The sequence below is a fragment of the Oryzias latipes genome, chromosome 18 (assembly GCF_053564925.1).
Source record: "Oryzias latipes strain Hd-rR chromosome 18, Olatipes_Hd-rR_3.1".
Taxonomy (NCBI): domain Eukaryota; kingdom Metazoa; phylum Chordata; class Actinopteri; order Beloniformes; family Adrianichthyidae; genus Oryzias; species Oryzias latipes.
This window is the reverse complement of record NC_136254.1, coordinates 36751094-36777097: the sequence shown is the minus strand read 5'-3', so window position 1 is coordinate 36777097 and position 26004 is coordinate 36751094. Positions and strand designations below refer to the sequence as shown.

The window sequence follows — 26004 nt, the reverse complement described above, 5'->3', positions numbered from 1 at the left end:
CCACTTACAGTCTGGATGTTCTCCGCCTACAGTTTGTATGTTCTCCACCAACAGTCTGGATGTTCTCCACCCACAGTCTGGATGTTCTCCACCTACAGTCTGGATGTTCTCCACCCACAGTCTGGATGTTCTCCACCTACAGTCTGGATGTTCTCCACCCACAGTCTGGATGTTCTCCACCTACAGTCTGGATGTTCTACACCCACAGTCTGGATGTTCTCCACCCACAGTCTGGATGTTCTCCACCCACAGTCTGGATGTTCTCCACCAACAGTCTGGATGTTCTCCACCAACAGTCTGGATGTTCTCCACCAACAGTTGGATGTTCTCAACCTATAGTCTGGATGTTCTCGGCTTACAGTTTGTATGTTCTCCACCAACAGTCTGGATGTTCTCCACCAACAGTTGGATGTTCTCAACCTATAGTCTGGATGTTCTCGGCCTACAGTTTGTATGTTCTCCACCTATAGTCTGGATGTTCTCCACCCACAGTCTGGATATTCTCCACCTACAGTCTGGATGTTCTCCACCCACAGTCTGGATGTTCTCCACCCACAGTCTGGATGTTCTCCACCCACAGTCTGGATATTCTCCACCCACAGTCTGGATGTTCTCCACCAACAGTCTGTATGTTATCCACCCACAGTCTGGATGTTCTCCACCCACACTCTGGATGTTCTCCATCAACAGTCTGGATGTTCTCCACCAACAGTCTGTATGTTCTCCACCTACACTCTGGATGTTCTCCGCCTACACTCTGGATGTTCTCCGCCTACAGTCTGGATGTTCTCCGCCTACAGTCTGGATGTTCTCCGCCTACAGTCTGGATGTTCTCCACCCACAGTCTGGATGTTCTCCACCCACAGTCTGGATGTTCTCCGCCCACAGTCTGGATGTTCTCCACCCACAGTCTGGATGTTCTCCACCCACAGTCTGGATGTTCTCCACCCACAGTCTGGATGTTCTCCACCAACAGTCTGGATGTTCTCCACCCACAGTCTGGATATTCTCCACCCACAGTCTGGATGTTCTACACCCACAGTTTAGATGTTCTTCGCCTACAGTCTGGATTTTCTCCACCCACAGTCTGGATGTTCTCCACCTACAGTCTGGATGTTCTCCACCTACAGTCTGGATGTTCTACACCCACAGTCTGGAAGTTCTCCACCAACAGTCTGGATGTTCTCCACCCACAGTCTGGATGTTCTCCACCTACAGTCTGGATGTTCTCCACCCACAGTCTGGATGTTCTCCACCCACAGTCTGGATGTTCTCCACCCACAGTCTGGATGTTCTCAACCTATAGTCTGGATGTTCTCCGCCTACAGTTTGTATGTTCTCCACCTACAGTCTGGATGTTCTACACCCACAGTCTGTATGTTCTCCACCTACAGTTTGTATGTTCTCCACCTACAGTCTGGATGTTCTACACCCACAGTCTGTATGTTCTCCACCTACAGTCTGTATGTTCTCCACCTACACTCTGGATGTTCTCCGCCTACAGTCTGGATGTTCTCCACCTATAGTCTGGATGTTCTCCACCCACAGTCTGGATGTTCTCCGCCTACACTCTGGATATTCTCCACCTACAGTCTGGATGTTCTCCACCCACAGTCTGGATGTTCTCCACCAACAGTCTGTATGTTCTCCACCCACAGTCTGGATGTTCTCCACCCACAGTCTGGATGTTCTCCATCAACAGTCTGGATGTTCTCCACCAACAGTCTGTATGTTCTCCACCTACACTCTGGATGTTCTCCGCCTACACTCTGGATGTTCTCCGCCTACAGTCTGGATGTTCTCCGCCTACAGTCTGGATGTTCTCCGCCTACAGTCTGGATGTTCTCCACCCACAGTCTGTATGTTCTCCACCAACAGTCTGTATGTTCTCCACCTACACTCTGGATGTTCTCCGCCTACACTCTGGATGTTCTCCGCCTACAGTCTGGATGTTCTCCGCCTACAGTCTGGATGTTCTCCGCCTACAGTCTGGATGTTCTCCACCCACAGTCTGGATGTTCTCCACCCACAGTCTGGATGTTCTCCACCAACAGTCTGTATGTTCTCCACCTACACTCTGGAAGTTCTCCACCAACAGTCTGGATGTTCTCCACCCACAGTCTGGATGTTCTCCGCCTACAGTCTGGATGTTCTCCGCCTATAGTCTGGATGTTCTCCGCCTACAGTCTGGATGTTCTCCACCCACAGTCTGGATGTTCTCCACCCACAGTCTGTATGTTCTCCGCCTACACTCTGGATGTTCTCCGCCTACAGTCTGGATGTTCTCCGCCTATAGTCTGGATGTTCTCCGCCTATAGTCTGGATGTTCTCCGCCTACAGTCTGGATGTTCTCCGCCTATAGTCTGGATGTTCTCCGCCTACAGTCTGGATGTTCTCCACCAACAGTCTGTATGTTCTCCACCTACACTCTGGATGTTCTCCGCCTATAGTCTGGATGTTCTCCGCCTACAGTCTGGATGTTCTCCGCCTACAGTCTGGATGTTCTCCGCCTATAGTCTGGATGTTCTCCGCCTACAGTCTGGATGTTCTCCACCCACAGTCTGGATGTTCTCCACCAACAGTTTGTATGTTCTCCACCTACACTCTGGATGTTCTCCGCCTACAGTCTGGATGTTCTCCGCCTATAGTCTGGATATTCTCCGCCTATAGTCTGGATGTTCTCCGCCTACAGTCTGGATGTTCTCCACCCACAGTCTGGATGTTCTCCACCTACAGTCTGGATGTTCTCCACCCACAGTCTGGATGTTCTCCACCTACAGTCTGGATGTTCTACACCCACAGTCTGGATGTTCTCCACCCACAGTCTGGATGTTCTCCACCCACAGTCTGGATGTTCTCCACCAACAGTCTGGATGTTCTCCACCAACAGTCTGGATGTTCTCCACCAACAGTTGGATGTTCTCAACCTATAGTCTGGATGTTCTCGGCTTACAGTTTGTATGTTCTCCACCAACAGTCTGGATGTTCTCCACCAACAGTTGGATGTTCTCAACCTATAGTCTGGATGTTCTCGGCCTACAGTTTGTATGTTCTCCACCTATAGTCTGGATGTTCTCCACCCACAGTCTGGATATTCTCCACCTACAGTCTGGATGTTCTCCACCCACAGTCTGGATGTTCTCCACCCACAGTCTGGATGTTCTCCACCCACAGTCTGGATATTCTCCACCCACAGTCTGGATGTTCTCCACCAACAGTCTGTATGTTATCCACCCACAGTCTGGATGTTCTCCACCCACACTCTGGATGTTCTCCATCAACAGTCTGGATGTTCTCCACCAACAGTCTGTATGTTCTCCACCTACACTCTGGATGTTCTCCGCCTACACTCTGGATGTTCTCCGCCTACAGTCTGGATGTTCTCCGCCTACAGTCTGGATGTTCTCCGCCTACAGTCTGGATGTTCTCCACCCACAGTCTGGATGTTCTCCACCCACAGTCTGGATGTTCTCCGCCCACAGTCTGGATGTTCTCCACCCACAGTCTGGATGTTCTCCACCCACAGTCTGGATGTTCTCCACCCACAGTCTGGATGTTCTCCACCAACAGTCTGGATGTTCTCCACCCACAGTCTGGATATTCTCCACCCACAGTCTGGATGTTCTACACCCACAGTTTAGATGTTCTTCGCCTACAGTCTGGATTTTCTCCACCCACAGTCTGGATGTTCTCCACCTACAGTCTGGATGTTCTCCACCTACAGTCTGGATGTTCTACACCCACAGTCTGGAAGTTCTCCACCAACAGTCTGGATGTTCTCCACCCACAGTCTGGATGTTCTCCACCTACAGTCTGGATGTTCTCCACCCACAGTCTGGATGTTCTCCACCCACAGTCTGGATGTTCTCCACCCACAGTCTGGATGTTCTCAACCTATAGTCTGGATGTTCTCCGCCTACAGTTTGTATGTTCTCCACCTACAGTCTGGATGTTCTACACCCACAGTCTGTATGTTCTCCACCTACAGTTTGTATGTTCTCCACCTACAGTCTGGATGTTCTACACCCACAGTCTGTATGTTCTCCACCTACAGTCTGTATGTTCTCCGCCTACAGTCTGGATGTTCTCCACCCACAGTCTGGATGTTCTCCACCCACAGTCTGGATGTTCTCCACCAACAGTCTGTATGTTCTCCACCTACACTCTGGAAGTTCTCCACCAACAGTCTGGATGTTCTCCACCCACAGTCTGGATGTTCTCCGCCTACAGTCTGGATGTTCTCCGCCTATAGTCTGGATGTTCTCCGCCTACAGTCTGGATGTTCTCCACCCACAGTCTGGATGTTCTCCACCCACAGTCTGTATGTTCTCCGCCTACACTCTGGATGTTCTCCGCCTACAGTCTGGATGTTCTCCGCCTACAGTCTGGATGTTCTCCGCCTATAGTCTGGATGTTCTCCGCCTACAGTCTGGATGTTCTCCACCCACAGTCTGGATGTTCTCCATCAACAGTCTGGATGTTCTACACCCACAGTTTAGATGTTGTCAGCCTACAGTCTGGATGTTCTCCACCCACAGTCTGGATGTTCTCCACCTACAGTCTGGATGTTCTCCACTTACAGTCTGGATGTTCTCCGCCTACAGTTTGTATGTTCTCCACCAACAGTCTGGATGTTCTCCACCCACAGTCTGGATGTTCTCCACCTACAGTCTGGATGTTCTCCACCCACAGTCTGGATGTTCTCCACCTACAGTCTGGATGTTCTCCACCCACAGTCTGGATGTTCTCCACCTACAGTCTGGATGTTATACACCCACAGTCTGGATGTTCTCCACCCACAGTCTGGATGTTCTCCACCCACAGTCTGGATGTTCTCCACCAACAGTCTGGATGTTCTCCACCAACAGTCTGGATGTTCTCCACCAACAGTTGGATGTTCTCAACCTATAGTCTGGATGTTCTCGGCTTACAGTTTGTATGTTCTCCACCAACAGTCTGGATGTTCTCCACCAACAGTTGGATGTTCTCAACCTATAGTCTGGATGTTCTCGGCCTACAGTTTGTATGTTCTCCACCTATAGTCTGGATGTTCTCCACCCACAGTCTGGATATTCTCCACCTACAGTCTGGATGTTCTCCACCCACAGTCTGGATGTTCTCCACCCACAGTCTGGATGTTCTCCACCCACAGTCTGGATATTCTCCACCCACAGTCTGGATGTTCTCCACCAACAGTCTGTATGTTATCCACCCACAGTCTGGATGTTCTCCACCCACACTCTGGATGTTCTCCATCAACAGTCTGGATGTTCTCCACCAACAGTCTGTATGTTCTCCACCTACACTCTGGATGTTCTCCGCCTACACTCTGGATGTTCTCCGCCTACAGTCTGGATGTTCTCCGCCTACAGTCTGGATGTTCTCCGCCTACAGTCTGGATGTTCTCCACCCACAGTCTGGATGTTCTCCACCCACAGTCTGGATGTTCTCCGCCTACACTCTGGATGTTCTCCGCCTACAGTCTGGATGTTCTCCGCCTACAGTCTGGATGTTCTCCGCCTATAGTCTGGATGTTCTCCGCCTACAGTCTGGATGTTCTCCACCTACAGTCTGGATGTTCTCCACCTACAGTCTGGATGTTCTCCACCTATAGTCTGGATGTTCTCCGCCTACAGTCTGGATGTTCTCCGCCTACAGTCTGGATGTTCTCCGCCTATAGTCTGGATGTTCTCCGCCTACAGTCTGGATGTTCTCCACCTACAGTCTGGATGTTCTCCACCTACAGTCTGGATGTTCTCCACCTATAGTCTGGATGTTCTCCGCCTACAGTCTGGATGTTCTCCGCCTATAGTCTGGATGTTCTCCGCCTACAGTCTGGATGTTCTCCACCCACAGTCTGGATGTTCTCCACCAACAGTCTGTATGTTCTCCACCTACACTCTGGATGTTCTCCGCCTACAGTCTGGATGTTCTCCGCCTATAGTCTGGATGTTCTCCGCCTACAGTCTGGATGTTCTCCACCTACAGTCTGGATGTTCTCCGCCTACAGTCTGGATGTTCTCCACCAACAGTCTGTATGTTCTCCACCTACAGTCTGGATGTTCTCCACCCAAAGTCTGGATGTTCTCCACCTATAGTCTGTATGTTCTCCACCTACACTCTGGATGTTCTCCGCCTACAGTCTGGATGTTCTCCACCCACAGTCTGGATGTTCTCCACCTACAGTCTGGATGTTCTCCACCCACAGTCTGGATGTTCTCCACCCACAGTCTGGATGTTCTCCACCCACAGTCTGGATGTTCTCCACCCACAGTCTGGATGTTCTCCATCAACAGTCTGGATGTTCTCCACCAACAGTCTGTATGTTCTCCACCTACACTCTGGATGTTCTCCGCCTATAGTCTGGATGTTCTCCGCCTATAGTCTGGATGTTCTCCGCCTACAGTATGGATGTTCTCCGCCTACAGTCTGGATGTTCTCCACCCACAGTCTGGATGTTCTCCACCAACAGTTTGTATGTTCTCCACCAACAGTCTGGATGTTCTCCACCCACAGTCTGGATGTTCTCCACGTACAGTCTGGATGTTCTCCACCCACAGTCTGGATGTTCTCCACCTACAGTCTGGATGTTCTCCACCCACAGTCTGGATGTTCTCCACCTACAGTCTGGATGTTCTACACCCACAGTCTGGATGTTCTCCACCCACAGTCTGGATGTTCTCCACCCACAGTCTGGATGTTCTCCACCAACAGTCTGGATGTTCTCCACCAACAGTTGGATGTTCTCAACCTATAGTCTGGATGTTCTCGGCCTACAGTTTGTATGTTCTCCACCAACAGTCTGGATGTTCTCCACCAACAGTTGGATGTTCTCAACCTATAGTCTGGATGTTCTCGGCCTACAGTTTGTATGTTCTCCACCAACAGTCTGTATGTTCTCCACCTACAGTCTGGATGTTCTCCACCTATAGTCTGGATGTTCTCCACCCACAGTCTGGATGTTCTCCACCCACAGTCTGGATGTTCTCCACCCACAGTCTGGATGTTCTCCACCCACAGTCTGGATGTTCTCCACCCACAGTCTGGATGTTCTCCACCAACAGTCTGGATGTTCTCCACCCACAGTCTGGATATTCTCCACCCACAGTCTGGATGTTCTACACCCACAGTTTAGATGTTCTCCGCCTACAGTCTGGATGTTCTCCACCCACAGTCTGGATGTTCTCCACCTACAGTCTGGATGTTCTCCACCTACAGTCTGGATGTTCTACACCCACAGTCTGGAAGTTCTCCACCCACAGTCTGGATGTTCTCCACCCACAGTCTGGATGTTCTCCACCTACAGTCTGGATGTTCTCCACCCACAGTCTGGATGTTCTCCACCCACAGTCTGGATGTTCTCCACCCACAGTCTGGATGTTCTCCACCCACAGTCTGGATGTTCTCAACCTATAGTCTGGATGTTCTCCGCCTACAGTTTGTATGTTCTCCACCTACAGTCTGGATGTTCTACACCCACAGTCTGTATGTTCTCCACCTACAGTTTGTATGTTCTCCACCTACAGTCTGGATGTTCTACACCCACAGTCTGTATGTTCTCCACCTACAGTCTGTATGTTCTCCACCTACACTCTGGATGTTCTCCGCCTACAGTCTGGATGTTCTCCGCCTATAGTCTGGATGTTCTCCACCCACAGTCTGGATGTTCTCCGCCTACACTCTGGATATTCTCCACCTACAGTCTGGATGTTCTCCACCCACAGTCTGGATGTTCTCCACCAACAGTCTGTATGTTCTCCACCCACAGTCTGGATGTTCTCCACCCACAGTCTGGATGTTCTCCATCAACAGTCTGGATGTTCTCCACCAACAGTCTGTATGTTCTCCACCTACACTCTGGATGTTCTCCGCCTACACTCTGGATGTTCTCCGCCTACAGTCTGGATGTTCTCCGCCTACAGTCTGGATGTTCTCCGCCTACAGTCTGGATGTTCTCCACCCACAGTCTGTATGTTCTCCACCAACAGTCTGTATGTTCTCCACCTACACTCTGGATGTTCTCCGCCTACACTCTGGATGTTCTCCGCCTACAGTCTGGATGTTCTCCGCCTACAGTCTGGATGTTCTCCGCCTACAGTCTGGATGTTCTCCACCCACAGTCTGGATGTTCTCCACCCACAGTCTGGATGTTCTCCACCAACAGTCTGTATGTTCTCCACCTACACTCTGGAAGTTCTCCACCAACAGTCTGGATGTTCTCCACCCACAGTCTGGATGTTCTCCACCTACAGTCTGGATGTTCTCAACCTATAGTCTGGATGTTCTCCGCCTACAGTTTGTATGTTCTCCACCTACAGTCTGGATGTTCTACACCCACAGTCTGTATGTTCTCCACCTACAGTTTGTATGTTCTCCACCTACAGTCTGGATGTTCTACACCCACAGTCTGTATGTTCTCCACCTACAGTTTGTATGTTCTCCACCTACACTCTGGATGTTCTCCGCCTACAGTCTGGATGTTCTCCACCTATAGTCTGGATGTTCTCCACCCACAGTCTGGATGTTCTCCACCTACAGTCTGGATGTTCTCCACCTATAGTCTGGATGTTCTCCGCCTACAGTCTGGATGTTCTCCACCCACAGTCTGGATGTTCTCCACCTATAGTCTGGATGTTCTCCGCCTACAGTCTGGATGTTCTCCACCTACAGTCTGGATGTTCTCCACCCACAGTCTGGATGTTCTCCACCAACAGTCTGGATGTTCTCCACCTATAGTCTGGATGTTCTCCGCCTACAGTCTGGATGTTCTCCACCCACAGTCTGGATGTTCTCCACCCACAGTCTGGATGTTCCTCACCCACAGTCTGGATGTTCCTCACCCACAGTCTGGATGTTCTCCACCTACAGTCTGGATGTTCTCCACCTACAGTCTGGATGTTCTCCACCCACAGTCTGGATGTTCTCCACCCACAGTCGGGATGTTCTCCACCCACAGTGTAGATGTTCTCCACCCACAGTCTGGATGTTCTCCACCCACAGTCTGGATGTTCTCCACCCACAGTGTAGATGTTCTCCACCCACAGTCTGGATGTTCTCCACCTACAGTCTGGATGTTCTCCACCCACAGTCTGGATGTTCTCCACCCACAGTCTGGATGTTCCTTCACACGTCTGCAGACATTCCTGAGCTTCACGTTCATTGTTTCACGTTCTTTCTCTTCTATAACACAGCAGACGGGTCGACTGGACCCGTCCAGAAGTGGAGAACAGGGGTACCCACCAGTCTCTCCTTATGCGTTTGTGCTGGGGGCTCATGTGCCTGGGGGGGGAGAACCTCTCTCTGCGGCCGCGCTCATAGTCCCTCCTCCGTTCTCTGCTGCGGTCCCACTCCCTGAAGCAGAAGGAAACACCAGGAACCTCAGACTGAAGCTGTTTCCATGGAAACCTGAGCAACATCCTCCTAATGTTCCACTGAAGCTCCTCCCCCTTCAGTTCTGTGTCAGCGGCGAGCTGGACGTCTAAGCTCCGCCCTCTAAGGCGCCTCCAGGTGAGCTCACCTGTCCGGCCAGTCATCCCTCCTCCTCTCCTCGCGCTCTCTCGATCGCTCCATGTCGCTCCTCTCTCTCCTGAACTTGTCCCGCCTCCTCCGGTCAAACTCGTCATCGCTGTCCCCCATTCAGACACGGAGCGCCACCTGCAGGGCGGGAAGGCATCAGGTCAGAGTCTGCAGACCGCGAGAACGCTGAGAACCGCCACGTAGAACAGAGACGTGTCGACAACACGGGACGTGCAGCGTTCTCCATTGGAGCGGACACAAGTGCATGCTGGGAAGTGGAGAAGGTCCCTTCTGTCAGATGAAGCCTCCGGATCAACAGATGGAGCTGCTGGAGACGAATGGAACAGCAGAGCTCCACCTGATGACCTCCACCTGACGGAGCTCCAGGAGCCTCACCTGCCATCTTTCCTCCATGTGTTTGTCTTTGACCTGCTTCTCTTTTTTTTATCTGTGTAGTATAACTTCTGAAATTTTCCAGACAAAAACTTCAGTTCACAAAAAATGACGAGCAAAACATTTAATCTGATCAGGTTAAAGTCTAATTCTGCCACTAGCATATTTTTATGTTTTCTTCATGTCCTGCTAATTTCATGACAAAACAAAACCTAGCAGATCCCTTTATTGATCGTTGTGAATGTCCGCCGGCGCCGCCGTGATGGAAAACGCTTTTAGAACGTTGTATTTTTATTTATTTGTTTTTGAACTTTAACAAATATTTTTTGTATTTTACCCATTATTTCTCTATTTCCTCAGACTGTAAACACTATTTATTTACCTAATTCATTGTGTTTTTCATTTGATTTCTGTTTAAGTTGGATCTGCCTCTTGGATATTCATCTTTTATTTTCACATAAACATCTGTTGATTCCAGATTCTGTCCTCACTGAACTTGATTAAAGTCAAGCTGCAGATTTCCTGAAAACATCTGTTTTCTTTGAATACCGTCTCCATTCCAGTCATCAGTCATGATTCTGTGATCAGATGGAAATGAATACAGAATTGTTTCCTGTAGTTCTTTGTAATGATGCCTCCCTTTCTTGAACCGGACAAAGAATCAGAAGGTTCTGACACTCTGAGCCTTCCGTTCTTGTTCTGGGTCACAGAAATTCTACGACTTTGCTGCTTATTTGGGGAAGAAAATCAGACCAGATCTGCAGACCTGGGGCCTCATTTGTAAAACTTTGCGTAGGATTTGCGTCAGAAGTGGCGTACGGATGAAACATAGGACGTGCGTACGCACAGAAATATTCGGATTTCTGAAACCGTGCGCACGCACATCCTACGCATCTTTCCCTTAATAAATCACAACCGATTCTAAATGCTGCGCAGCTTTTGCGGCTTCATGACACGCCCATAGTTGCCCATAAATAGTCTGTGAAACGCCCATAAATGAATATTCATGGATGGCGAAACCATGGCAAACACAGAGAGGAAATGAAAAAAACGTAACTTCACTCAATGTGAAGTAGAAGTTATCGTTGGCGAGGTGGAAAAGAGAGGAATAATGTTGTTTGGAGGGCACAGTGTGGGCATTACTAATGCCTAAAAGCCACGTGAGCGGCAGACGGTGGCAGACGCCGAAAATGCTGCAGCCTCACAACCTCGGACCGTGGCCGAAATAAAAGAAAAGGTCGGACATCAAAGTCAAGGCAAAAAAACGTCTAGCGCTGACCCCCCCCCCCCCCCCCCCCCCCCCCAAACACACACACACACACCCGTGTCTGGGGGGGGGGGACGACACCGGAGCTGACCCCTCCTGATGAGAGACTGGCGGCAATAATTGGGGAATCCCTTTTAAGTGGAGTGGTGACTGAGGCGCAGGGGGACACCGACGCGCCAGATGCACCGGGTGACCCCCCCCCCAAAAGCCCGCAGAGGAAGTCGGAACCGGCTCATAAGCCACTCGTCCTCGTTTGCCAGCAAGTCTTCTTGCTGTCTAAAGATGCGTTCACTCCGAATTCTTCCATTTGCCACATCTTCTAAGAGCGCAAGATCAGCCATTGTGCGTCATTACGCATTGTGATGGGGCATTTTATTTCCATCCATTTAATTACATCTGATAAGCTACAGATGTCGGTAATAATCCACGTGGAAATGGGAAATTGTTCAGCGCAAATGTAATTTCTTGTTGCTTTCTGAATGGTTGAGACATACGCCATACATTGTTTTATCAAAAATAAAACAAACTAAAGGCATATGCATGAATACCATAATTCCATAGCTTATGAAGAAATGTTTTACTATGAAAACAACTTTCCCCAGTGGACAATTAATACATCTCTATCTATCCATCTGTCTGTCTAATTGCACCTATATCTGCTCCGCCAGATGGACACACTGACGAGAATATCAGTTTTGTACATTATTTCGTTCTGTTAACTATATTATTTATGAGGATGAATTGCACAACATGCCAATATTGCAGAACATATTTCACTTTTCTTTTTGCAAATAAGTGTTCATTTGAATTTCTGTTGTAATTTTCGTTTGATTCTTTTTGTTTGTTTCACTGCTGATCGATCAAACGGGTGTTTGTGTAGCTGTTAATTGTCAGTCTTGCTTTGTGAAGTCTTCATGTTATTTCTGAGAGGCAGTATTGTCATTTTCACTTTCACGTGTTTCTTCCATCTGCCGACGGTGTCGCCGTTTCTCATTTCACCCGTTTTTGTGCGTACGCCTGGGTCAGAGCGTGAAGGACCGCACATTTTCCCGTCAAGTTTGCTTTTTATAAATCTCAACTATTGCGTAGAGAGTGGCGTACGCCTTCTTTTGTGCGGACGCAACCTTTAGAAATGAGGCCCCTGAAGTGGAATAACTGTCATTCTTTGAGCTATCGGGATGATCTTTATGTCATTGAAAAGCTCTTTAGGCCCTTTCCAACACAAGAACATAAGGACCAGGTAAAAATGTGAAACTGTAATTACATCCCTGGTTTACTGTAAACAGATTTGTTTTTATTCATAACAGCAGAAGAGCTTCAACAGCTCGAAGAAAAACAACCAAATGTGATTTTTTCTTTCTCTACTGTTGATCAAATCGGAACCAGCGGGATTTCTGCAGAACTGAACTCTGGTGTTCTGGAATTTTACGTTCCTGGATCCGAAGATCCGGATTTATTCCGCGCCGCCTGTTCTTCACTTCATTTCTCTGTCACTCAAACACGTGATTGATTAGCCTGTTAGCTTCTGCTAACAGTCAGAAAGCTCCTCTTCTTTGTAGTTTGTTTATTTAACGTAGAAATCCCGCCTGTTTACGGTAAACAAACAAATAAAATCAAAGCGAACCGCAAACCTGCTAGCATCACATTAGCGCTGCCTGCAAGCTAGCATGCTAATTAGCACCACGCTCATCGTGCAGACTCAGACGCGCATGCGCACATCGATGCCCACCGCGGTCACGCTACAGCAAACGGCACGCGCGTCCCCCGTTTATGTACCTGAAACGAAGAGGGCTCGACTCTGAGAACCGAGCCTGAACAACCGACGCCGAATCCCGCCGTGGGTCCGAGAGCAGCGACAATCAACGGCGCTGCTGACGTCACGTCCGGTTGTGGCTGCATGATCGCCGTCTGCCGTCCTGGCGGAGAACGTCCGGTTCTCTTCAGGTCCTAAACCTCTGCAAACATTCTGTTCTTGTTCTGGTGGTTCTGCTCACGTTTTTCATTCAGGTTGAACTTATGACCTTTATTGAAATGGAACTGGAGAATCTAGAAACTCTTTGAAAACATAAAAACCTCAAAGATCATTTGGACGCCAGCTTCTATGAAAACATTAGCGGTCTAATCTCTTTAAATGAAAACAGCTCAGAGGAAGATGAGGAGAGGATGAGGAGGTGAGACATTTCAGGGTTTGGTAGAATTCTCCATGTGTGGTTTCTATTTCTGACACAAAGAAGATTCATCTAAAATAGTAGGATTGTGTCTGGAATAACAAACAACACAGTTAAACCTATAGAGGCGGGGGGGGGGGGGGGGTCATTCCACCTATGGGGGGGGTGATCTACTTCAGATGTTTGGTGGTGATCTTTTTCTCAAACTGGATCTTGATCCACTTCTATTCCCATCAGACTGTCTGAATGCCACAGACAGGTTTTGCTCTGTTGGACTTGAACCTCCATCCTCTCACAAATGAGAAGGTAGAGGTTGGAGTCTGGACCGCGGTCCGGCTGATGACAGTCTGGATTCTATGCTGACTGAATATTCAGGAGTCTCTACAGGAATCATCTGGACAGACGGGGCTGGTTTAGGAGTGTCCGTGGTCTTGGTCCTTCTTGTAAATCAGATTTGCTTTTAATTTATCAGAATCAGAAATACTTTATTGATCCCACACGTGGAAAATTATGAACCTCCCAGAGTCTTTGGGTCCTCCGGCGGGGGCCTGCTGAAGGCCCCCAGGGTCAGGACAGAGAACCACGGTGAGGACCTCATCCACTGTCCAGGTTTCTAAAAAGAAACTAAAGACTGACCTGTTTAAATCAGCTTTGAATTAGATTTCATGTCACATCTTTTTCATTCTTATGTTTTATCACATCATTTTAACATTTTATTTGTTTCATCTTGAATTTCTACTCTTATATTTTATGATATTTTAACAGAACTTTAACACTTAAACATGACGGTAGTTTGGTTCAAATGTTCTGGAAAGAGTCATTAATGAGACGTTCAGTCATTCTATTCAATTCTATTCAATTTTATCTGTGTAGCCAAAATTCAGTCAAAAACAGTCAAACATAAAAATAAACATGAACTCAAAAAGATCACGAATACAGAGTTCAATAGGAAAATACTAAACTTTAACTGAACTGACTAAGCTATACTGCCATCCCTGCCCTTAGACCCCCCTTCACGGTAAGGAAAAACTCCCAAAAAAAACGGATTCCTAAAAAAACAAGAAACCTCAGGGGTGTCCACATGAAGGAGGGATCCTCCCCCAGGACGGACAGGCGATTTACCAGAACTCTTAGAGAAGAATTAACTTATCTAAATCTACAACTACATATATAAAGTCCAGCAGACGAGCTTCATCCAGCCGTGGTTATCGGGACAGTCAAAGGCGCGAGTCGAGCCGGAGACAGGAACCACAGCCAGGTGTAGGAGCAGGAGCAGAGACGAGGTACTCGGTCAGGTACAGAGCAGAGACGAGCCAGAGATGAGCCAGAGGCAGGATCCACAGCCAGGTGTAGGAGCAGGAGCAGAGATGAGCCAGAGTATAATAAAAACAATAAAAACTCAATCTCTGCTTCTCATACTTTAACTTTCAATTTGGGTGTTTTGAAAAAAATATTCAGTTTATTTTTAGGTCTATTTTTTATTCATAAATGTCATTTTATAAAAGCAAAGCCACATATTTTGTCTTTCAAAAACAATCTGATTTCTTATAAACCCCTCCAGGAAAAAACAAACTTTAAAACTAGAAAACTCTGGATTGATGCCTTTGTTTCTTTTCATTTTCATCCTTTTTGTCAATGTCTTCTTATATTTTGGTATCACTTGTCTGTGTTTCATTTATTGGTGTAACTAATATCTGTATTTCATGACATTGTTTGCCTTCTGCTGCGTATTCTTCCAGTTTTTGTCAACACGTCCCTGCCTCACGTTTTTGGAACCTTCCAAATGGAAAAACGGCTTTATCGATGAAAAACTAATTCATAACAGTCAGGGTGTCATCAGGGGGGGGCTGCCCCCTCCCTAAATGTTCTGAATCCGTCCCTCTGCACATCCTGAGGTCAGACTGGGGATCCTGACGCAAAGGATTATGGGACGTTGCTCCTCTCAGCTCCACAAACATGTTTCTGTCTCCAAGTCCTCACATCATTTAGAAACATTTCTATAAGTCTAGAATTTCCATCTAGATCAAAACTTTATTCCATTTTTCACCTGGAATTCTAACATTTATATGTTGAAGCCTGATTCTATTGACTTCTATTGAAATGTAGAAATCCTTTCCAGATGACAAAATGAACCCGTCAGTCAGTAACTTTGTGTTCATAGACACAGTTGTGCACACATGATTGTGTTGTGTCTTTGTTTTTGTCTCAGACTGACAGTCAGAACCGCGTCTCGGGTCTCAGAACCACAGAGTCTGGACTTCATGGAACTGAAGCAGAACTCTTACAATGTTATTGATCCATTAGGGATGATCTGGTTACTTCACTCTGATGAAAATAGAATCAGACAGTGATCTCTGGTGGGTCTGTAAGACCCGGGACAAAGGGGGGGTTGGGTCAGACCATGTGGGGGGGTTGCAGGGCAGACGGCCTCCATCTACAGATAAATCCATCTAACGTTATTATATAAAGTCCACGAGGGAGACGTCCTCACAGGAAACACGTCTGTCAATCATCAGAGCTCTGGGATCAAGTCAAGGTTCTGGTGGATCAATAAGGTTCTGATGGATCCGTTCTGATGGATCCGTTTCATGGATGAGGCTCACGCTGCTTCAGTTGAATGTTTCTGCCTGAGAACCGTCACGTCTGTTGGAACGTGGACTCAAAGCTAGCTTCATGTTTTTACGAATCTGTCTGTCAGATTCTGTCTCTCCTCCTCCTTCATTCAGACCTGTCTGTCTCCAGCTGGACTGACCGTCTCACAGCCGTCTGTCTCCAGCTGGACCGACTGTCTCACAGCCGTCTGTCTCCAGCTGGAAGGATTGTGCCGTCTGACTCCAGCTGGACCGACTGTCTCACAACCGTCTGTCTCCAGCTGGACGGACCGTCTCACAGCTGTCTATCTCCAGCTGGACGGACCGTCTCACAACCGTCTGTCTCCAGCTGGAAGGATTGTGGCGTCTGTCTCCAGCTGGACCGACTGTCTCACAACCGTCTGTCTCCAGCTGGACGGACCGTCTCACAGCCGTCTGTCTCCAGCTGGACCAACTGTCTCACAACCGTCTGTCTCCAGCTGGACCGACTGTCTCACAACCGTCTGTCTCCAGCTGGACCGACTGTCTCACAACCGTCTGTCTCCAGCTGGACGGACCGTCTCACAGCCGTCTGTCTCCAGCTGGACCGACTGTCTCACAGCCGTCTGTCTCCAGCTGGAAGGATTGTGCCGTCTGACTCCAGCTGGACCGACTGTCTCACAACCGTCTGTCTCCAGCTGGACGGACCGTCTCACAGCTGTCTATCTCCAGCTGGACGGACCGTCTCACAGCCGTCTGTCTCCAGCTGGAAGGATTGTGGCGTCTGTCTCCAGCTGGACCAACTGTCTCACAACCGTCTGTCTCCAGCTGGACCGACTGTCTCACAACCGTCTGTCTCCAGCTGGACCGACTGTCTCACAACCGTCTGTCTCCAGCTGGACGGACCGTCTCACAGCCGTCTGTCTCCAGCTGGACCGACTGTCTCACAACCGTCTGTCTCCAGCTGGACCGACTGTCTCACAACCGTCTGTCTCCACCTGGACGGACCGCCTCACAGCCGTCTGTCTCCAGCTGGACGGACCGCCTCACAGCCGTCTGTCTCCAGCTGGACGGACCGTCTCACAGCCGTCTGTCTCCAGCTGGACGGACCGTCTCACAGCCGTCTGTCTCCAGCTGGACGGACCGTCTCACAGCCGTCTGTCTCCAGCTGGACGGACCGTCTCACAGCCGTCTGTCTCCAGCTGGACGGACCGTCTCACAGCCGTCTGTCTCCAGCTGGACGGACCGTCTCACAGCCGTCTGTCTCCAGCTGGACGGACCCTCTCACAGCCGTCTGTCTCCAGCTGGACGGACCGTCTCACAGCCGTCTGTCTCCAGCTGGACCGACTGTCTCACAGCCGTCTGTCTACAGCTGGACGGACCGTCTCACAGCCGTCTGACTTCACTCACAGGGACATCAGTGGTTTAGATTTTCATAGATAAACTTTATTTCTGTCTTTTTTCTGTCTCCGTTAATCATCCTTACAAACCGTTTATAGCCGTAAACAACAGTTTTGTGGACTAATAGATGTCCTGAATACGCGGCGTGTTCACAGAAAACACGGCGAGTCATCAGAAAGTCTTTCAGGACGTCCATCAGGACCAACACACGCCTCTAGACAGGACAGCAGGGCCGGGGCCTCAACAGAGGGAGGGCCTTTCCAGTTTCAGATGTCATGGCGTTCGGTGAGGTCGAGTGGCGTGTCACAGTTTCAGACCGTGTCCCAGCCGTCAGTGACTGGTCCTTGGATTGGTTGGTTTAGCGGCGGGGGCGGAGCCTGACACCTGCAGCAGTGAGGCAGGTTAAGCCACGTGAAGCAGGACGAGGTCAAAGACGAGGGTGCAATTACCTGTGGAGCGCCACGACCTCGTCCAGAGAACACCACGGTCATGCCCCCATGGGGGGGGACGTGTCTGAGGGGGCGTGTCCTGGACTCTTTCAGCTCGGTCAGAAGCTCCGGGCTGGACAGAGACAGACGGGCTGGACGGACAGAAGCCGAGTTAGTGAAGCAGACGCTCGTCCTCCAGAGACTCCAGTCCAGTTTAACTAAGTCCAGTTTACCTTAGTCCAGTTTAACTTAGTCCAGTTTAACTTAGTCCAGTTTAGCTTAGTCCAGTTTAACTTAGTCCAGTTTAACTAAGTCCAGTTTAACTAAGTCCAGTTTAGCTTAGTCCAGTTTAGCTTAGTCCAGTTTAGCTTAGTCCAGTTTAAGTTAGTCCAGTTTAACTTAGTCCAGTTTAACTTAGTCCAGTTTAACTAAGTCCAGTTTAACTTAGTCCAGTTTAACTTAGTCCAGTTTATCTTAGTCCAGTTTAACTAAGTCCAGTTTAACTTAGTCCAGTTTAGCTTAGTCCAGTTTAAATTAGTCCAGTTTAAGTTAGTCCAGTTTAGCTTAGTCCAGTTTAACTTAGTCCACTTTAGCTTAGTCCACTTTAGCTTAGTCCAGTTTAACTTAGTCCACTTTAGCTTAGTCCACTTTAGCTTAGTCCAGTTTATCTTAGTCCAGTTTAAGTTAGTCCAGTTTAACTTAGTCCAGTTTAGCTTAGTCCAGTTTAAATTAGTCCAGTTTAGCTTAGTCCAGTTTAGCTTAGTCCAGTTTATCTTAGTCCAGTTTAAGTTAGTCCAGTTTAGCTCAGTTCCAGTTTAGCTTAGTCCAGTTTAACTAAGTCCAGTTTAACTAAGTCCAGTTCAGCTTAGTCCAGTTTAAGTTAGTCCAGTTTAAGTTAGTCCAGTTTAGCTTAGTCCAGTTTAACTTAGTCCACTTTAGCTTAGTCCACTTTAGCTTAGTCCAGTTTAGCTTAGTCCAGTTTAACTTAGTCCACTTTAGCTTAGTCCACTTTAGCTTAGTCCAGTTTAGCTTAGTCCAGTTTAACTTAGTCCACTTTAGCTTAGTCCACTTTAGCTTAGTCCAGTTCAGCTTAGTCCAGTTTAACTTAGTCAATCAATCTAATCAAACTTTATTGATAAAATAGCACTTGTCATGCATTGCTTTAACATTAAAAACAGGAAACACACAATATTACAGTAAAAACCCAACCCACCCTTCCCACTTCCCTCCGTTAGAACATATGAGCCATGACCCCCACATACAATGAACATTGACTATGTAATGTAACTGAAAAAAGATAAAATATATATATTTAAATAAGTAAATTAATAAATCGACAAACAAACAACTCTGCTGAGGAAACACTATTTGGGAATCTCTTCATACCAGGAGCCAGCTCGGCCATGGGAGCATCGCCACAGCCCCCAGACTGGGACAACACTGGGGTCCCCTTCACAGCTGTGAAGCTGCAAAGTTAAACCCCAGCTGCCCCAGCAAGGGCAACAACTGCAGCAACAACCACCGACCAGGCCGGCAGCCCTGGAGGAAAAGATCCCCACAAGAAACACTGGAGCTAAAATCATTATAAGATACTAAAATTAAAAACATAAGATGAATATAAAAACATAAAACTGAGAATAAGATGCATAAAATGAAAATAAATACATAAAATAGCCTAGACTAAAACTAATAGAATAAATTAGCAGTTAATATTAACTAAAAGCTAAATTATAAAGGTGGGTCTTGAGCCTCTTCTTAAAATCCTCTACAGTCTCTGCGGGCCTGAAGTTCTCCGGCAGGCTGTTCCACAGGCGAGAACCGTAATGGCAGAACGAAGCCTCACCATAAGTTTTGGTCCTCACCTTAGGAACAACTAAGAGCCCTCAGGGTCTGTGAGGGTTCATATTTAAAAAGAATATCATTTAAATAAGAAGGCCCAAGACCACAAAAACATTTATAAACCATTAAAAGATCTTTAAAATAAATCCTGAAACGCACAGGGAGCCAATGCAGCCATTTTAAATCCGGTGTCATGTGTTCCTCTGGTCCTCGTCAGAACTTGTGACGCTGAGTTCTGCAACAGCTGTTGCTGCTCATTTGATTTTTCAAATCAAATTTTTCAATTCATTTGATGTTTTCCAGTCAGGTTTTAGACCCCATCATAGCACAGAAACTGCTCTTATCAAGGTAACCAACGACATCCGCCTGAACACTGATGATGGCAAAGTCACTGTCTTAATCCTGCTAGACCTGAGCGCTGCCTTTGATACTGTTGATCATGGGATCCTTTTGCACAGACTCCAAGACTGGGTTGGCATCTCTGGATCTGCCCTAAGTTGGCTCAAGTCTTATCTAGAAGACAGGAAATATTTTGTTGAAATTGGGAGTTGTGTCTCAGACTACATGGCCTTGAATTGTGGTGTGCCCCAGGGATCGATCCTGGGACCCCTTCTGTTCAACCTCTACATGCTGCCACTAGGGCAGTTAATACGCAGTAATAACATATCTTATCACAACTATGCAGATGATACTCAGATCTATGTGTCACTGACAACAGGTGAATATGGGCCGGTGGATTCACTCAGCCACTGCCTCCAACAGATCAGCGCATGGATGCAGAACAACTTTCTCCAGCTAAACTCAAACAAGACCGAAGTTATTATTTTTGGCCCACAGAAACAAAGAGAAATTGTCAGCAGCTACCTTCATTCTCTGTCTCTTAAACCCTCAAATCAAGTCAGAAATCTAGGGGTAATCATGGACTCTGACCTGAACTTTAACAGCCATATCAAGTCAGTAACATCAGCGGCATTTTACCGTCTGAAAAACATTGCCAAAATCAAAAACATAGTGTCAAAGCCAGACCTGGAGATACTTATTCATGCATTTGTCTCCAGCAGGTTAGACTACTGTAACGGCCTGCTCACCGGCCTCTCCAAACCAGCTGTAAAACAGCTTCAGTACATCCAGAATGCTGCTGCTCGAGTCCTGACCAGAACCAGGAAGTATGATCACATTAGTCCTGTGCTCAGGTCTCTGCACTGGCTCCCTGTACCTGAAAGAATAGACTTCAAAGCAGCTCTGCTTGTGTACAAGTCTCTCCATGGCCGAGCACCAAAGTACATCTCTGACATGTTAGTGCCATATGAACCATCTCGTACTCTGAGGACCTCAGGGGCCGGCCTCCTGTTGATGCCCAGAGTCAGAACTAAACAAGGGGAATCAGCGTTTCAATATTCTGCAGCTAAAATCTGGAACAGCCTCCCTGAAGGCGTAAGACAGGCCTCTTCTGTGTTCATGTTCAAATCTAGACTTAAAACATTTCTGTTTAGCCGTGTATATGACTGAAAGGTCCTATCTGCACTTTTCTTTCCTTCCTTTCTTTTTAAATCTTTTTTTTTTTCTTTTCTTTTAAAGTAAATTTTACGTTGATTATTTCTATGATGTATTGTGATTTTAATGCATTTTTCTGTTTTGTGAAGCACTTTGAATTACTTTGTGTACGAATTGTGCTACACAAATAAACTTGCCTTGCCTTGAGAGGAACGGTGGACCCGGGCAATGTTTTTAGGGTGGTAAAATCCTGTCTTAACCACATTTTAATGTGAAGGATAAAAAATAGCTCAGAGTCAAAAGGTATGCCCATGTTGTTAAGGAAGATCAAAGTGGCTTTATTAAGGGTCTGAACTCGTATAATAATGTTAGAAGGCTATTAAATGTCATTCAACTCTCTGACCAAAAAGCTTTGGACGGTTTGGTAATTTCCCTGGATGCAGAAAAAGCCTTTGAGCGAGTTGAATGGTCGTACTTCTTCTTCACACTTCAGAAGTTGGGTTGGGGTGATGGCTTTATTAACTGGATAAAGGTCAAAGGTCTTATATACTCAGCCACTGGCTGCAGTTAGAACTAATGGCCTAAGGTCAGCTAATGTTGTGGTCCAGAGGGGTAGCAGACAGGGCTGCCCCTTGTCACCTCTTCTGTTTGTACTGGCAATAGAACCACTAGCAGAATATATCAGGCAGGACTCTCTAATGATGGGACTGGATCTGGGGGGGAAATCACACAAGATTACACTATATGCGGACGATGTATTATTATTTCTGAGAAACCCCTCTCTATCGGTCCCTCGCCTTAGTCAGATCATGACAAGGTTTGCTGCCTTCTCGGGTTACAAGATAAATGTATCCAAATCAGAGGCAACGCCCCTTGGTAATGTGCAGCAACAGCCTGACAGCCCCAATCCTTTTCCATTTAAGTGGTCCCCTGCAGGCCTAATATATCTAGGTATATATATTACTCCTAAATTTAACCAGATGTTTCAAATACATTTTGACCCATTATTCAACAGAATAAAACAGGATCTGGAGAGGTGGAGCCTCCTTCCCCTATCGTGGCTAGGCCGGATCAAAAAGCTCAAATGTACAAAAAAACTTTGCAACAACCCAGTCACCGTCAGTGCAGTCAGAGCATGGAGACTTACACAACAAATGGAAGATAGGCAAGGATGTACCTCGGCTCTCACCCCAATTACCGATAACCCTGACTTCCTCCCTGGCACCTTGGATCTAGTCTTCAAAAAGTGGTCAGCTAAGGGAATCTGCTCTTTGGGGGATCTATTTAATGGTCCAACCCTTATGTCTTTCAACCAAATTATGGACAAATATGATGTACCGAGGAGCGATCTGTTCCAATATTTCCAGATCAGAGACTTTATTTCCAAGAATACTTCACTATTGACTGATGTGAAAGTCACACAGATGGAAAAACTGGTACTTCTCCATCAGGGGGGGGGTCTCCATGAGAACCTTTTACGCTGCCCTGAAGAATTGCTCTAATGCTAGTTCTCGGATACTAGTCGAAAGGACCTGGGAGAAGGAGCTGGGTGTCATAATAACAGAAGACATTTGGGATAATGCAAAAAATTAACAGTGTGTAACCGGACAAAAGCAATACAACTAGTGATTCTGCATCGAGTACACATTGCCCCAAACCGCCTCTCCACATACAGAAAAGATGTCTCTCCATTCTGCTTTAAGTGTAAGACGGAGATCGGCCATCTCACTCATTATTTCTGGTCTTGTATTAAAATACAGAATTACTGGACAGATGTCTTATTTGAAATGAGAAAAATTCTGAAAGAGGACCTTAGGTCCAGTTGAATTTAGTCCAGTTTAACTTAGTCCAGTTGAATTTAGTCCAGTTTAACTTAGTCCAGTTGAATTTAGTCCATTTTAACTTAGTCCAGTTGTATTTAGTCGAGTTTAGCTTAGTCCAGTTTAACTTAGTCCAGTTGAATTTAGTCCAGTTTAACTTAGTCCAGTTGAATTTAGTCCATTTTAACTTAGTCCAGTTTAGCTTAGTCCAGTTAAGCTTAGTCCAGTTGAATTTAGTCCAGTTTAACTTAGTCCAGTTTAGCTTAGTCCAGTTTAACTTAGTCCAGTTGAATTTAGTCCATTTTAACTTAGTCCAGTTGTATTTAGTCGAGTTTAGCTTAGTCCAGTTTAACTTAGTCCAGTTGAATTTAGTCCAGTTTAACTTAGTCCAGTTTAGCTTAGTCCAGTTTAACTTAGTCCAGTTGAATTTAGTCCATTTTAACTTAGTCCAGTTTAGCTTAGTCCAGTTAAGCTTAGTCCAGTTTAGCTTAGTCCAGTTTAGCTTAGTCCAGTTTAACTTAGTCCAGTTTAGCTTAGTCCAGTTTAACTTAGTCCAGTTTAACTTAGTCCAGTTTAACTTAGTCCAGTTTAGCTTAGTGCAGTTTAACTTAGACCAGTTTAGCTTAGTCCAGTTTAACTTAGTCCAGTTTAACTTAGTCTAGTTTAACTTAGTCCAGTTTGTGTTTACAGCCATACATCCTAGCACGTCTGTCCCAGCAGGTCTTTTACACCAATAGTTACAAAAACGTAGAATCAGTCCTAAAATATGAACAGGAGTCGATTCTAAACTAAAATAGACAGACTTTGGACATCTCTGACCTTTGACCCTCCTTAATGATAGACCAGGCCTGCATTATCAGAAATTAACAGGCGACCCAGAAGCCTTCACATTGGACAGATGCTTCCACGAAGTGAAATAATGTCTGTTAGACCAGAATACTCAACTCTGATTGGCTGCTGGGTGTGGCTGCACGCCTACAAAAGTAGTTCCGGTCACACATCTTAAATGTTCTGAATCACTGCTCTGCTTCATCCTCATGATCTGGACAGAACCAAGCGGTTAGAAAAGAACTTTCTCTGATCTGATGCTTTCTGTAACACATCGTGATCATCAGCATAGAGATCACTTTGTTTTGCTGCTGCAGTCCAGGTCACTGCTGGCTCAGCGGCGTGTTGTCACATGACCGTGAAAACACGCCGCACCACGTCAAAAATAGTCCGCTTTTGTGAAAAAGGAGACTAAACCGAAAAAATACCAAGAATGAAGAACTGGTTGAATGTTTTTTTTCTTTTGTAAGTGAGCGTGGTTTCAGCGGGATAACGGCCTTCTTCCTCAGCATCACCGTGCAGAAGCTACCATCCTGTAACCGTCCAGTTCTGAAGACTCTGTCCGCCGTTAACCCCGACATGACCCACACGCCACTCACAAAGAAAGACGTATTCAACCAACGTTTGTACGTTAATCTGTTCATTTGTAGTTTAAATTGCTTTTAACAAAAAGTGGACTATTTGATAGATGGTCCAGTGCGTTGTCACGGTAACGGCTCACACTGCAGCGGCACATCAAAGCGATGTCTATGCTGATGATCACCATGTGTTCCATAAAGCTTCAGATCAGAACGTTCTCCTCTAACCGCTAGGTTCTGTCCAGATGATGAAGATGAACCTCATCCTCTTTTCCTCCTTTCTTTCTCTCCAAAGTGAGGAGACAAACTCACCCCGTCTGCCGTCGGGGGAGGTGGAGGAGCTCCGGGGGGAGGAAGAGCAGGAGGAGGAGGGGGATGGGGGGACGGTGGAGGAACTGATGTCATCGTGGAACTGGAACTTGTTTTGGCGCTCTGAGGGAGGAAGAGGAGGATGTCACAGAGAGACTGTCGACCTCGCCCCCCCTCAGGTTCTGGTCGGGGGCGGGGCTTATATCTGATGTGGACTCACCTTTGAGAAACTCCGCCTGAAGCTCCGGACTCCTGAGGGAGCGAAGAGGAGGAGCAGGAGATGAAGAGGAGGGGGGCTGAGGGTTGAACTCCGGGGTCACCGGGGAGGAAGACATGCCTGCAGAGGGCGGAGTCAGAGATCTACATCAGGTTAAAGCTTCACTGTGTGTGTGTGTGTGTGGGGGGGGGGTTCCACTGAGCATGTGCAGAACATCCACCAACGGGGGGGGGGGGGGGGGGGGCATCTGACAGTAAAACAAACCCGTTGATGACTCACCTGAGCAGGTGGGTCTGCTGCCGTCACATGACGGATCAGAACCGCCGGTTCCCTGGACTCAACAGACCCCCCCCCCCCCAGGTTGTACTCACTGGTGTGCGGCTCCTCCTCGGCTGTGGTTACGCGGCCGGACAACAGCTTCCTGTCAGGGACAAAGTCTGAGCTGGTCTGCTCGCTGGGCGGCGCCGTGCACGTGTGCGCGTGCACGTATGTGCATAGACATGCAGAAAGGCTGAAAGTCCACATTAATTATTGACATTTTATGACGGGGTTACCATGGAGACCAGGGAAACAACAGCAAAGCAGACTTTCACCTGTGAGTGCACAACCCCCCCCTGCTATAAAAGTGGGGAAGACCAGCAGCCAGGAGGAGGAGGCAGCAGGTGAGGAGCACCTGTGGGGGCGGAGTCTGTCCACAGATCTGGGTTTGGTATAAACGGTTCTGCATTTGGGTCCCTGAAGGCCTGGAAGCCTCTTTTGCCGGGAATGATCCATCTTCTGTGGGGGTCACGGGGTCACGGCAGGGATCCGCTCTTCAGAGACCGGCAGGCTCCGCCCACACAGCTCAGCTGTCCGTCACAGGAGGTTTTCTGGTTCCTCCGGTTCAGGCCGTCCCGTTCAGTCTGAGCTGCTGTCTGCGTCCGTTTGGTCATCAGTGTAAAACTCAGGAGCAGAGCCGCCTGCAGGAGGCAGCGTCTGACCGTCAGAGGGAGACACCGCAGGTTTGAACCTCACATGAACCACAACCACCAACCAGTTAATCAGTCGGGTCAGGATGAGGGCTCAGCCAATCACAGGCTGCTGTTCATTAATGATCACATGATCAGAGCTCAGCCAATCACAGGCTGCTGTTCATTAATGATCACATGATCAGAGCTCAGCCAATCACAGGCTGCT

General features: G+C 47.5%; 2 protein-coding genes across 2 annotated transcripts in view; both read right to left on the bottom strand.

Moving 5' to 3' along the window:
• The window catches only part of LOC105358461 (serrate RNA effector molecule homolog), a 44325-nt gene extending 31235 nt beyond the window's left edge, over window positions 1–13090 (bottom strand). Inside the window, exons 1-3 of the mRNA XM_078936866.1 lie at window positions 12953–13090; window positions 9518–9654; window positions 9241–9351 (exon numbers count right to left, since the gene is read on the bottom strand). Coding sequence (XP_078792992.1) covers window positions 9241–9351; window positions 9518–9636 — 230 coding nt within the window. The 5' untranslated portion in view covers window positions 9637–9654; window positions 12953–13090. The remainder of the gene's footprint in view (window positions 1–9240; window positions 9352–9517; window positions 9655–12952) is intronic.
• A 4248-nt stretch (window positions 13091–17338) lies between these two features.
• On the bottom strand, window positions 17339–25686 carry LOC111949264 (uncharacterized). Its single transcript, XM_023966063.2, has 6 exons — window positions 25422–25686; window positions 25200–25339; window positions 24832–24948; window positions 24615–24734; window positions 17765–17895; window positions 17339–17699 (listed from the first exon to the last, which is right to left on the bottom strand). Exons 1-6 carry the CDS (start codon window positions 25553–25555, stop codon window positions 17646–17648), a joined length of 696 nt encoding a protein of 231 aa, XP_023821831.1. The 5' UTR covers window positions 25556–25686; the 3' UTR covers window positions 17339–17645.
• Between the last annotated feature and the right edge of the window lie 318 nt (window positions 25687–26004).

Coding starts and splice junctions, on each gene's coding strand:
- LOC111949264 (XM_023966063.2), bottom strand. CDS start 25,555: ATGCAGAACCGTTTATACCAAACCCAGATCTGTGGACAGACTCCGCCC. Junction 25,340..25,421: donor GGGGGGTTGTGCACTCACAG/GTGAAAGTCTGC, acceptor GTGGACTTTCAG/CCTTTCTGCATGTCTATGCA. Junction 17,700..17,764: donor GAGGTCGTGGCGCTCCACAG/GTAATTGCACCC, acceptor TCACTGCTGCAG/GTGTCAGGCTCCGCCCCCGC.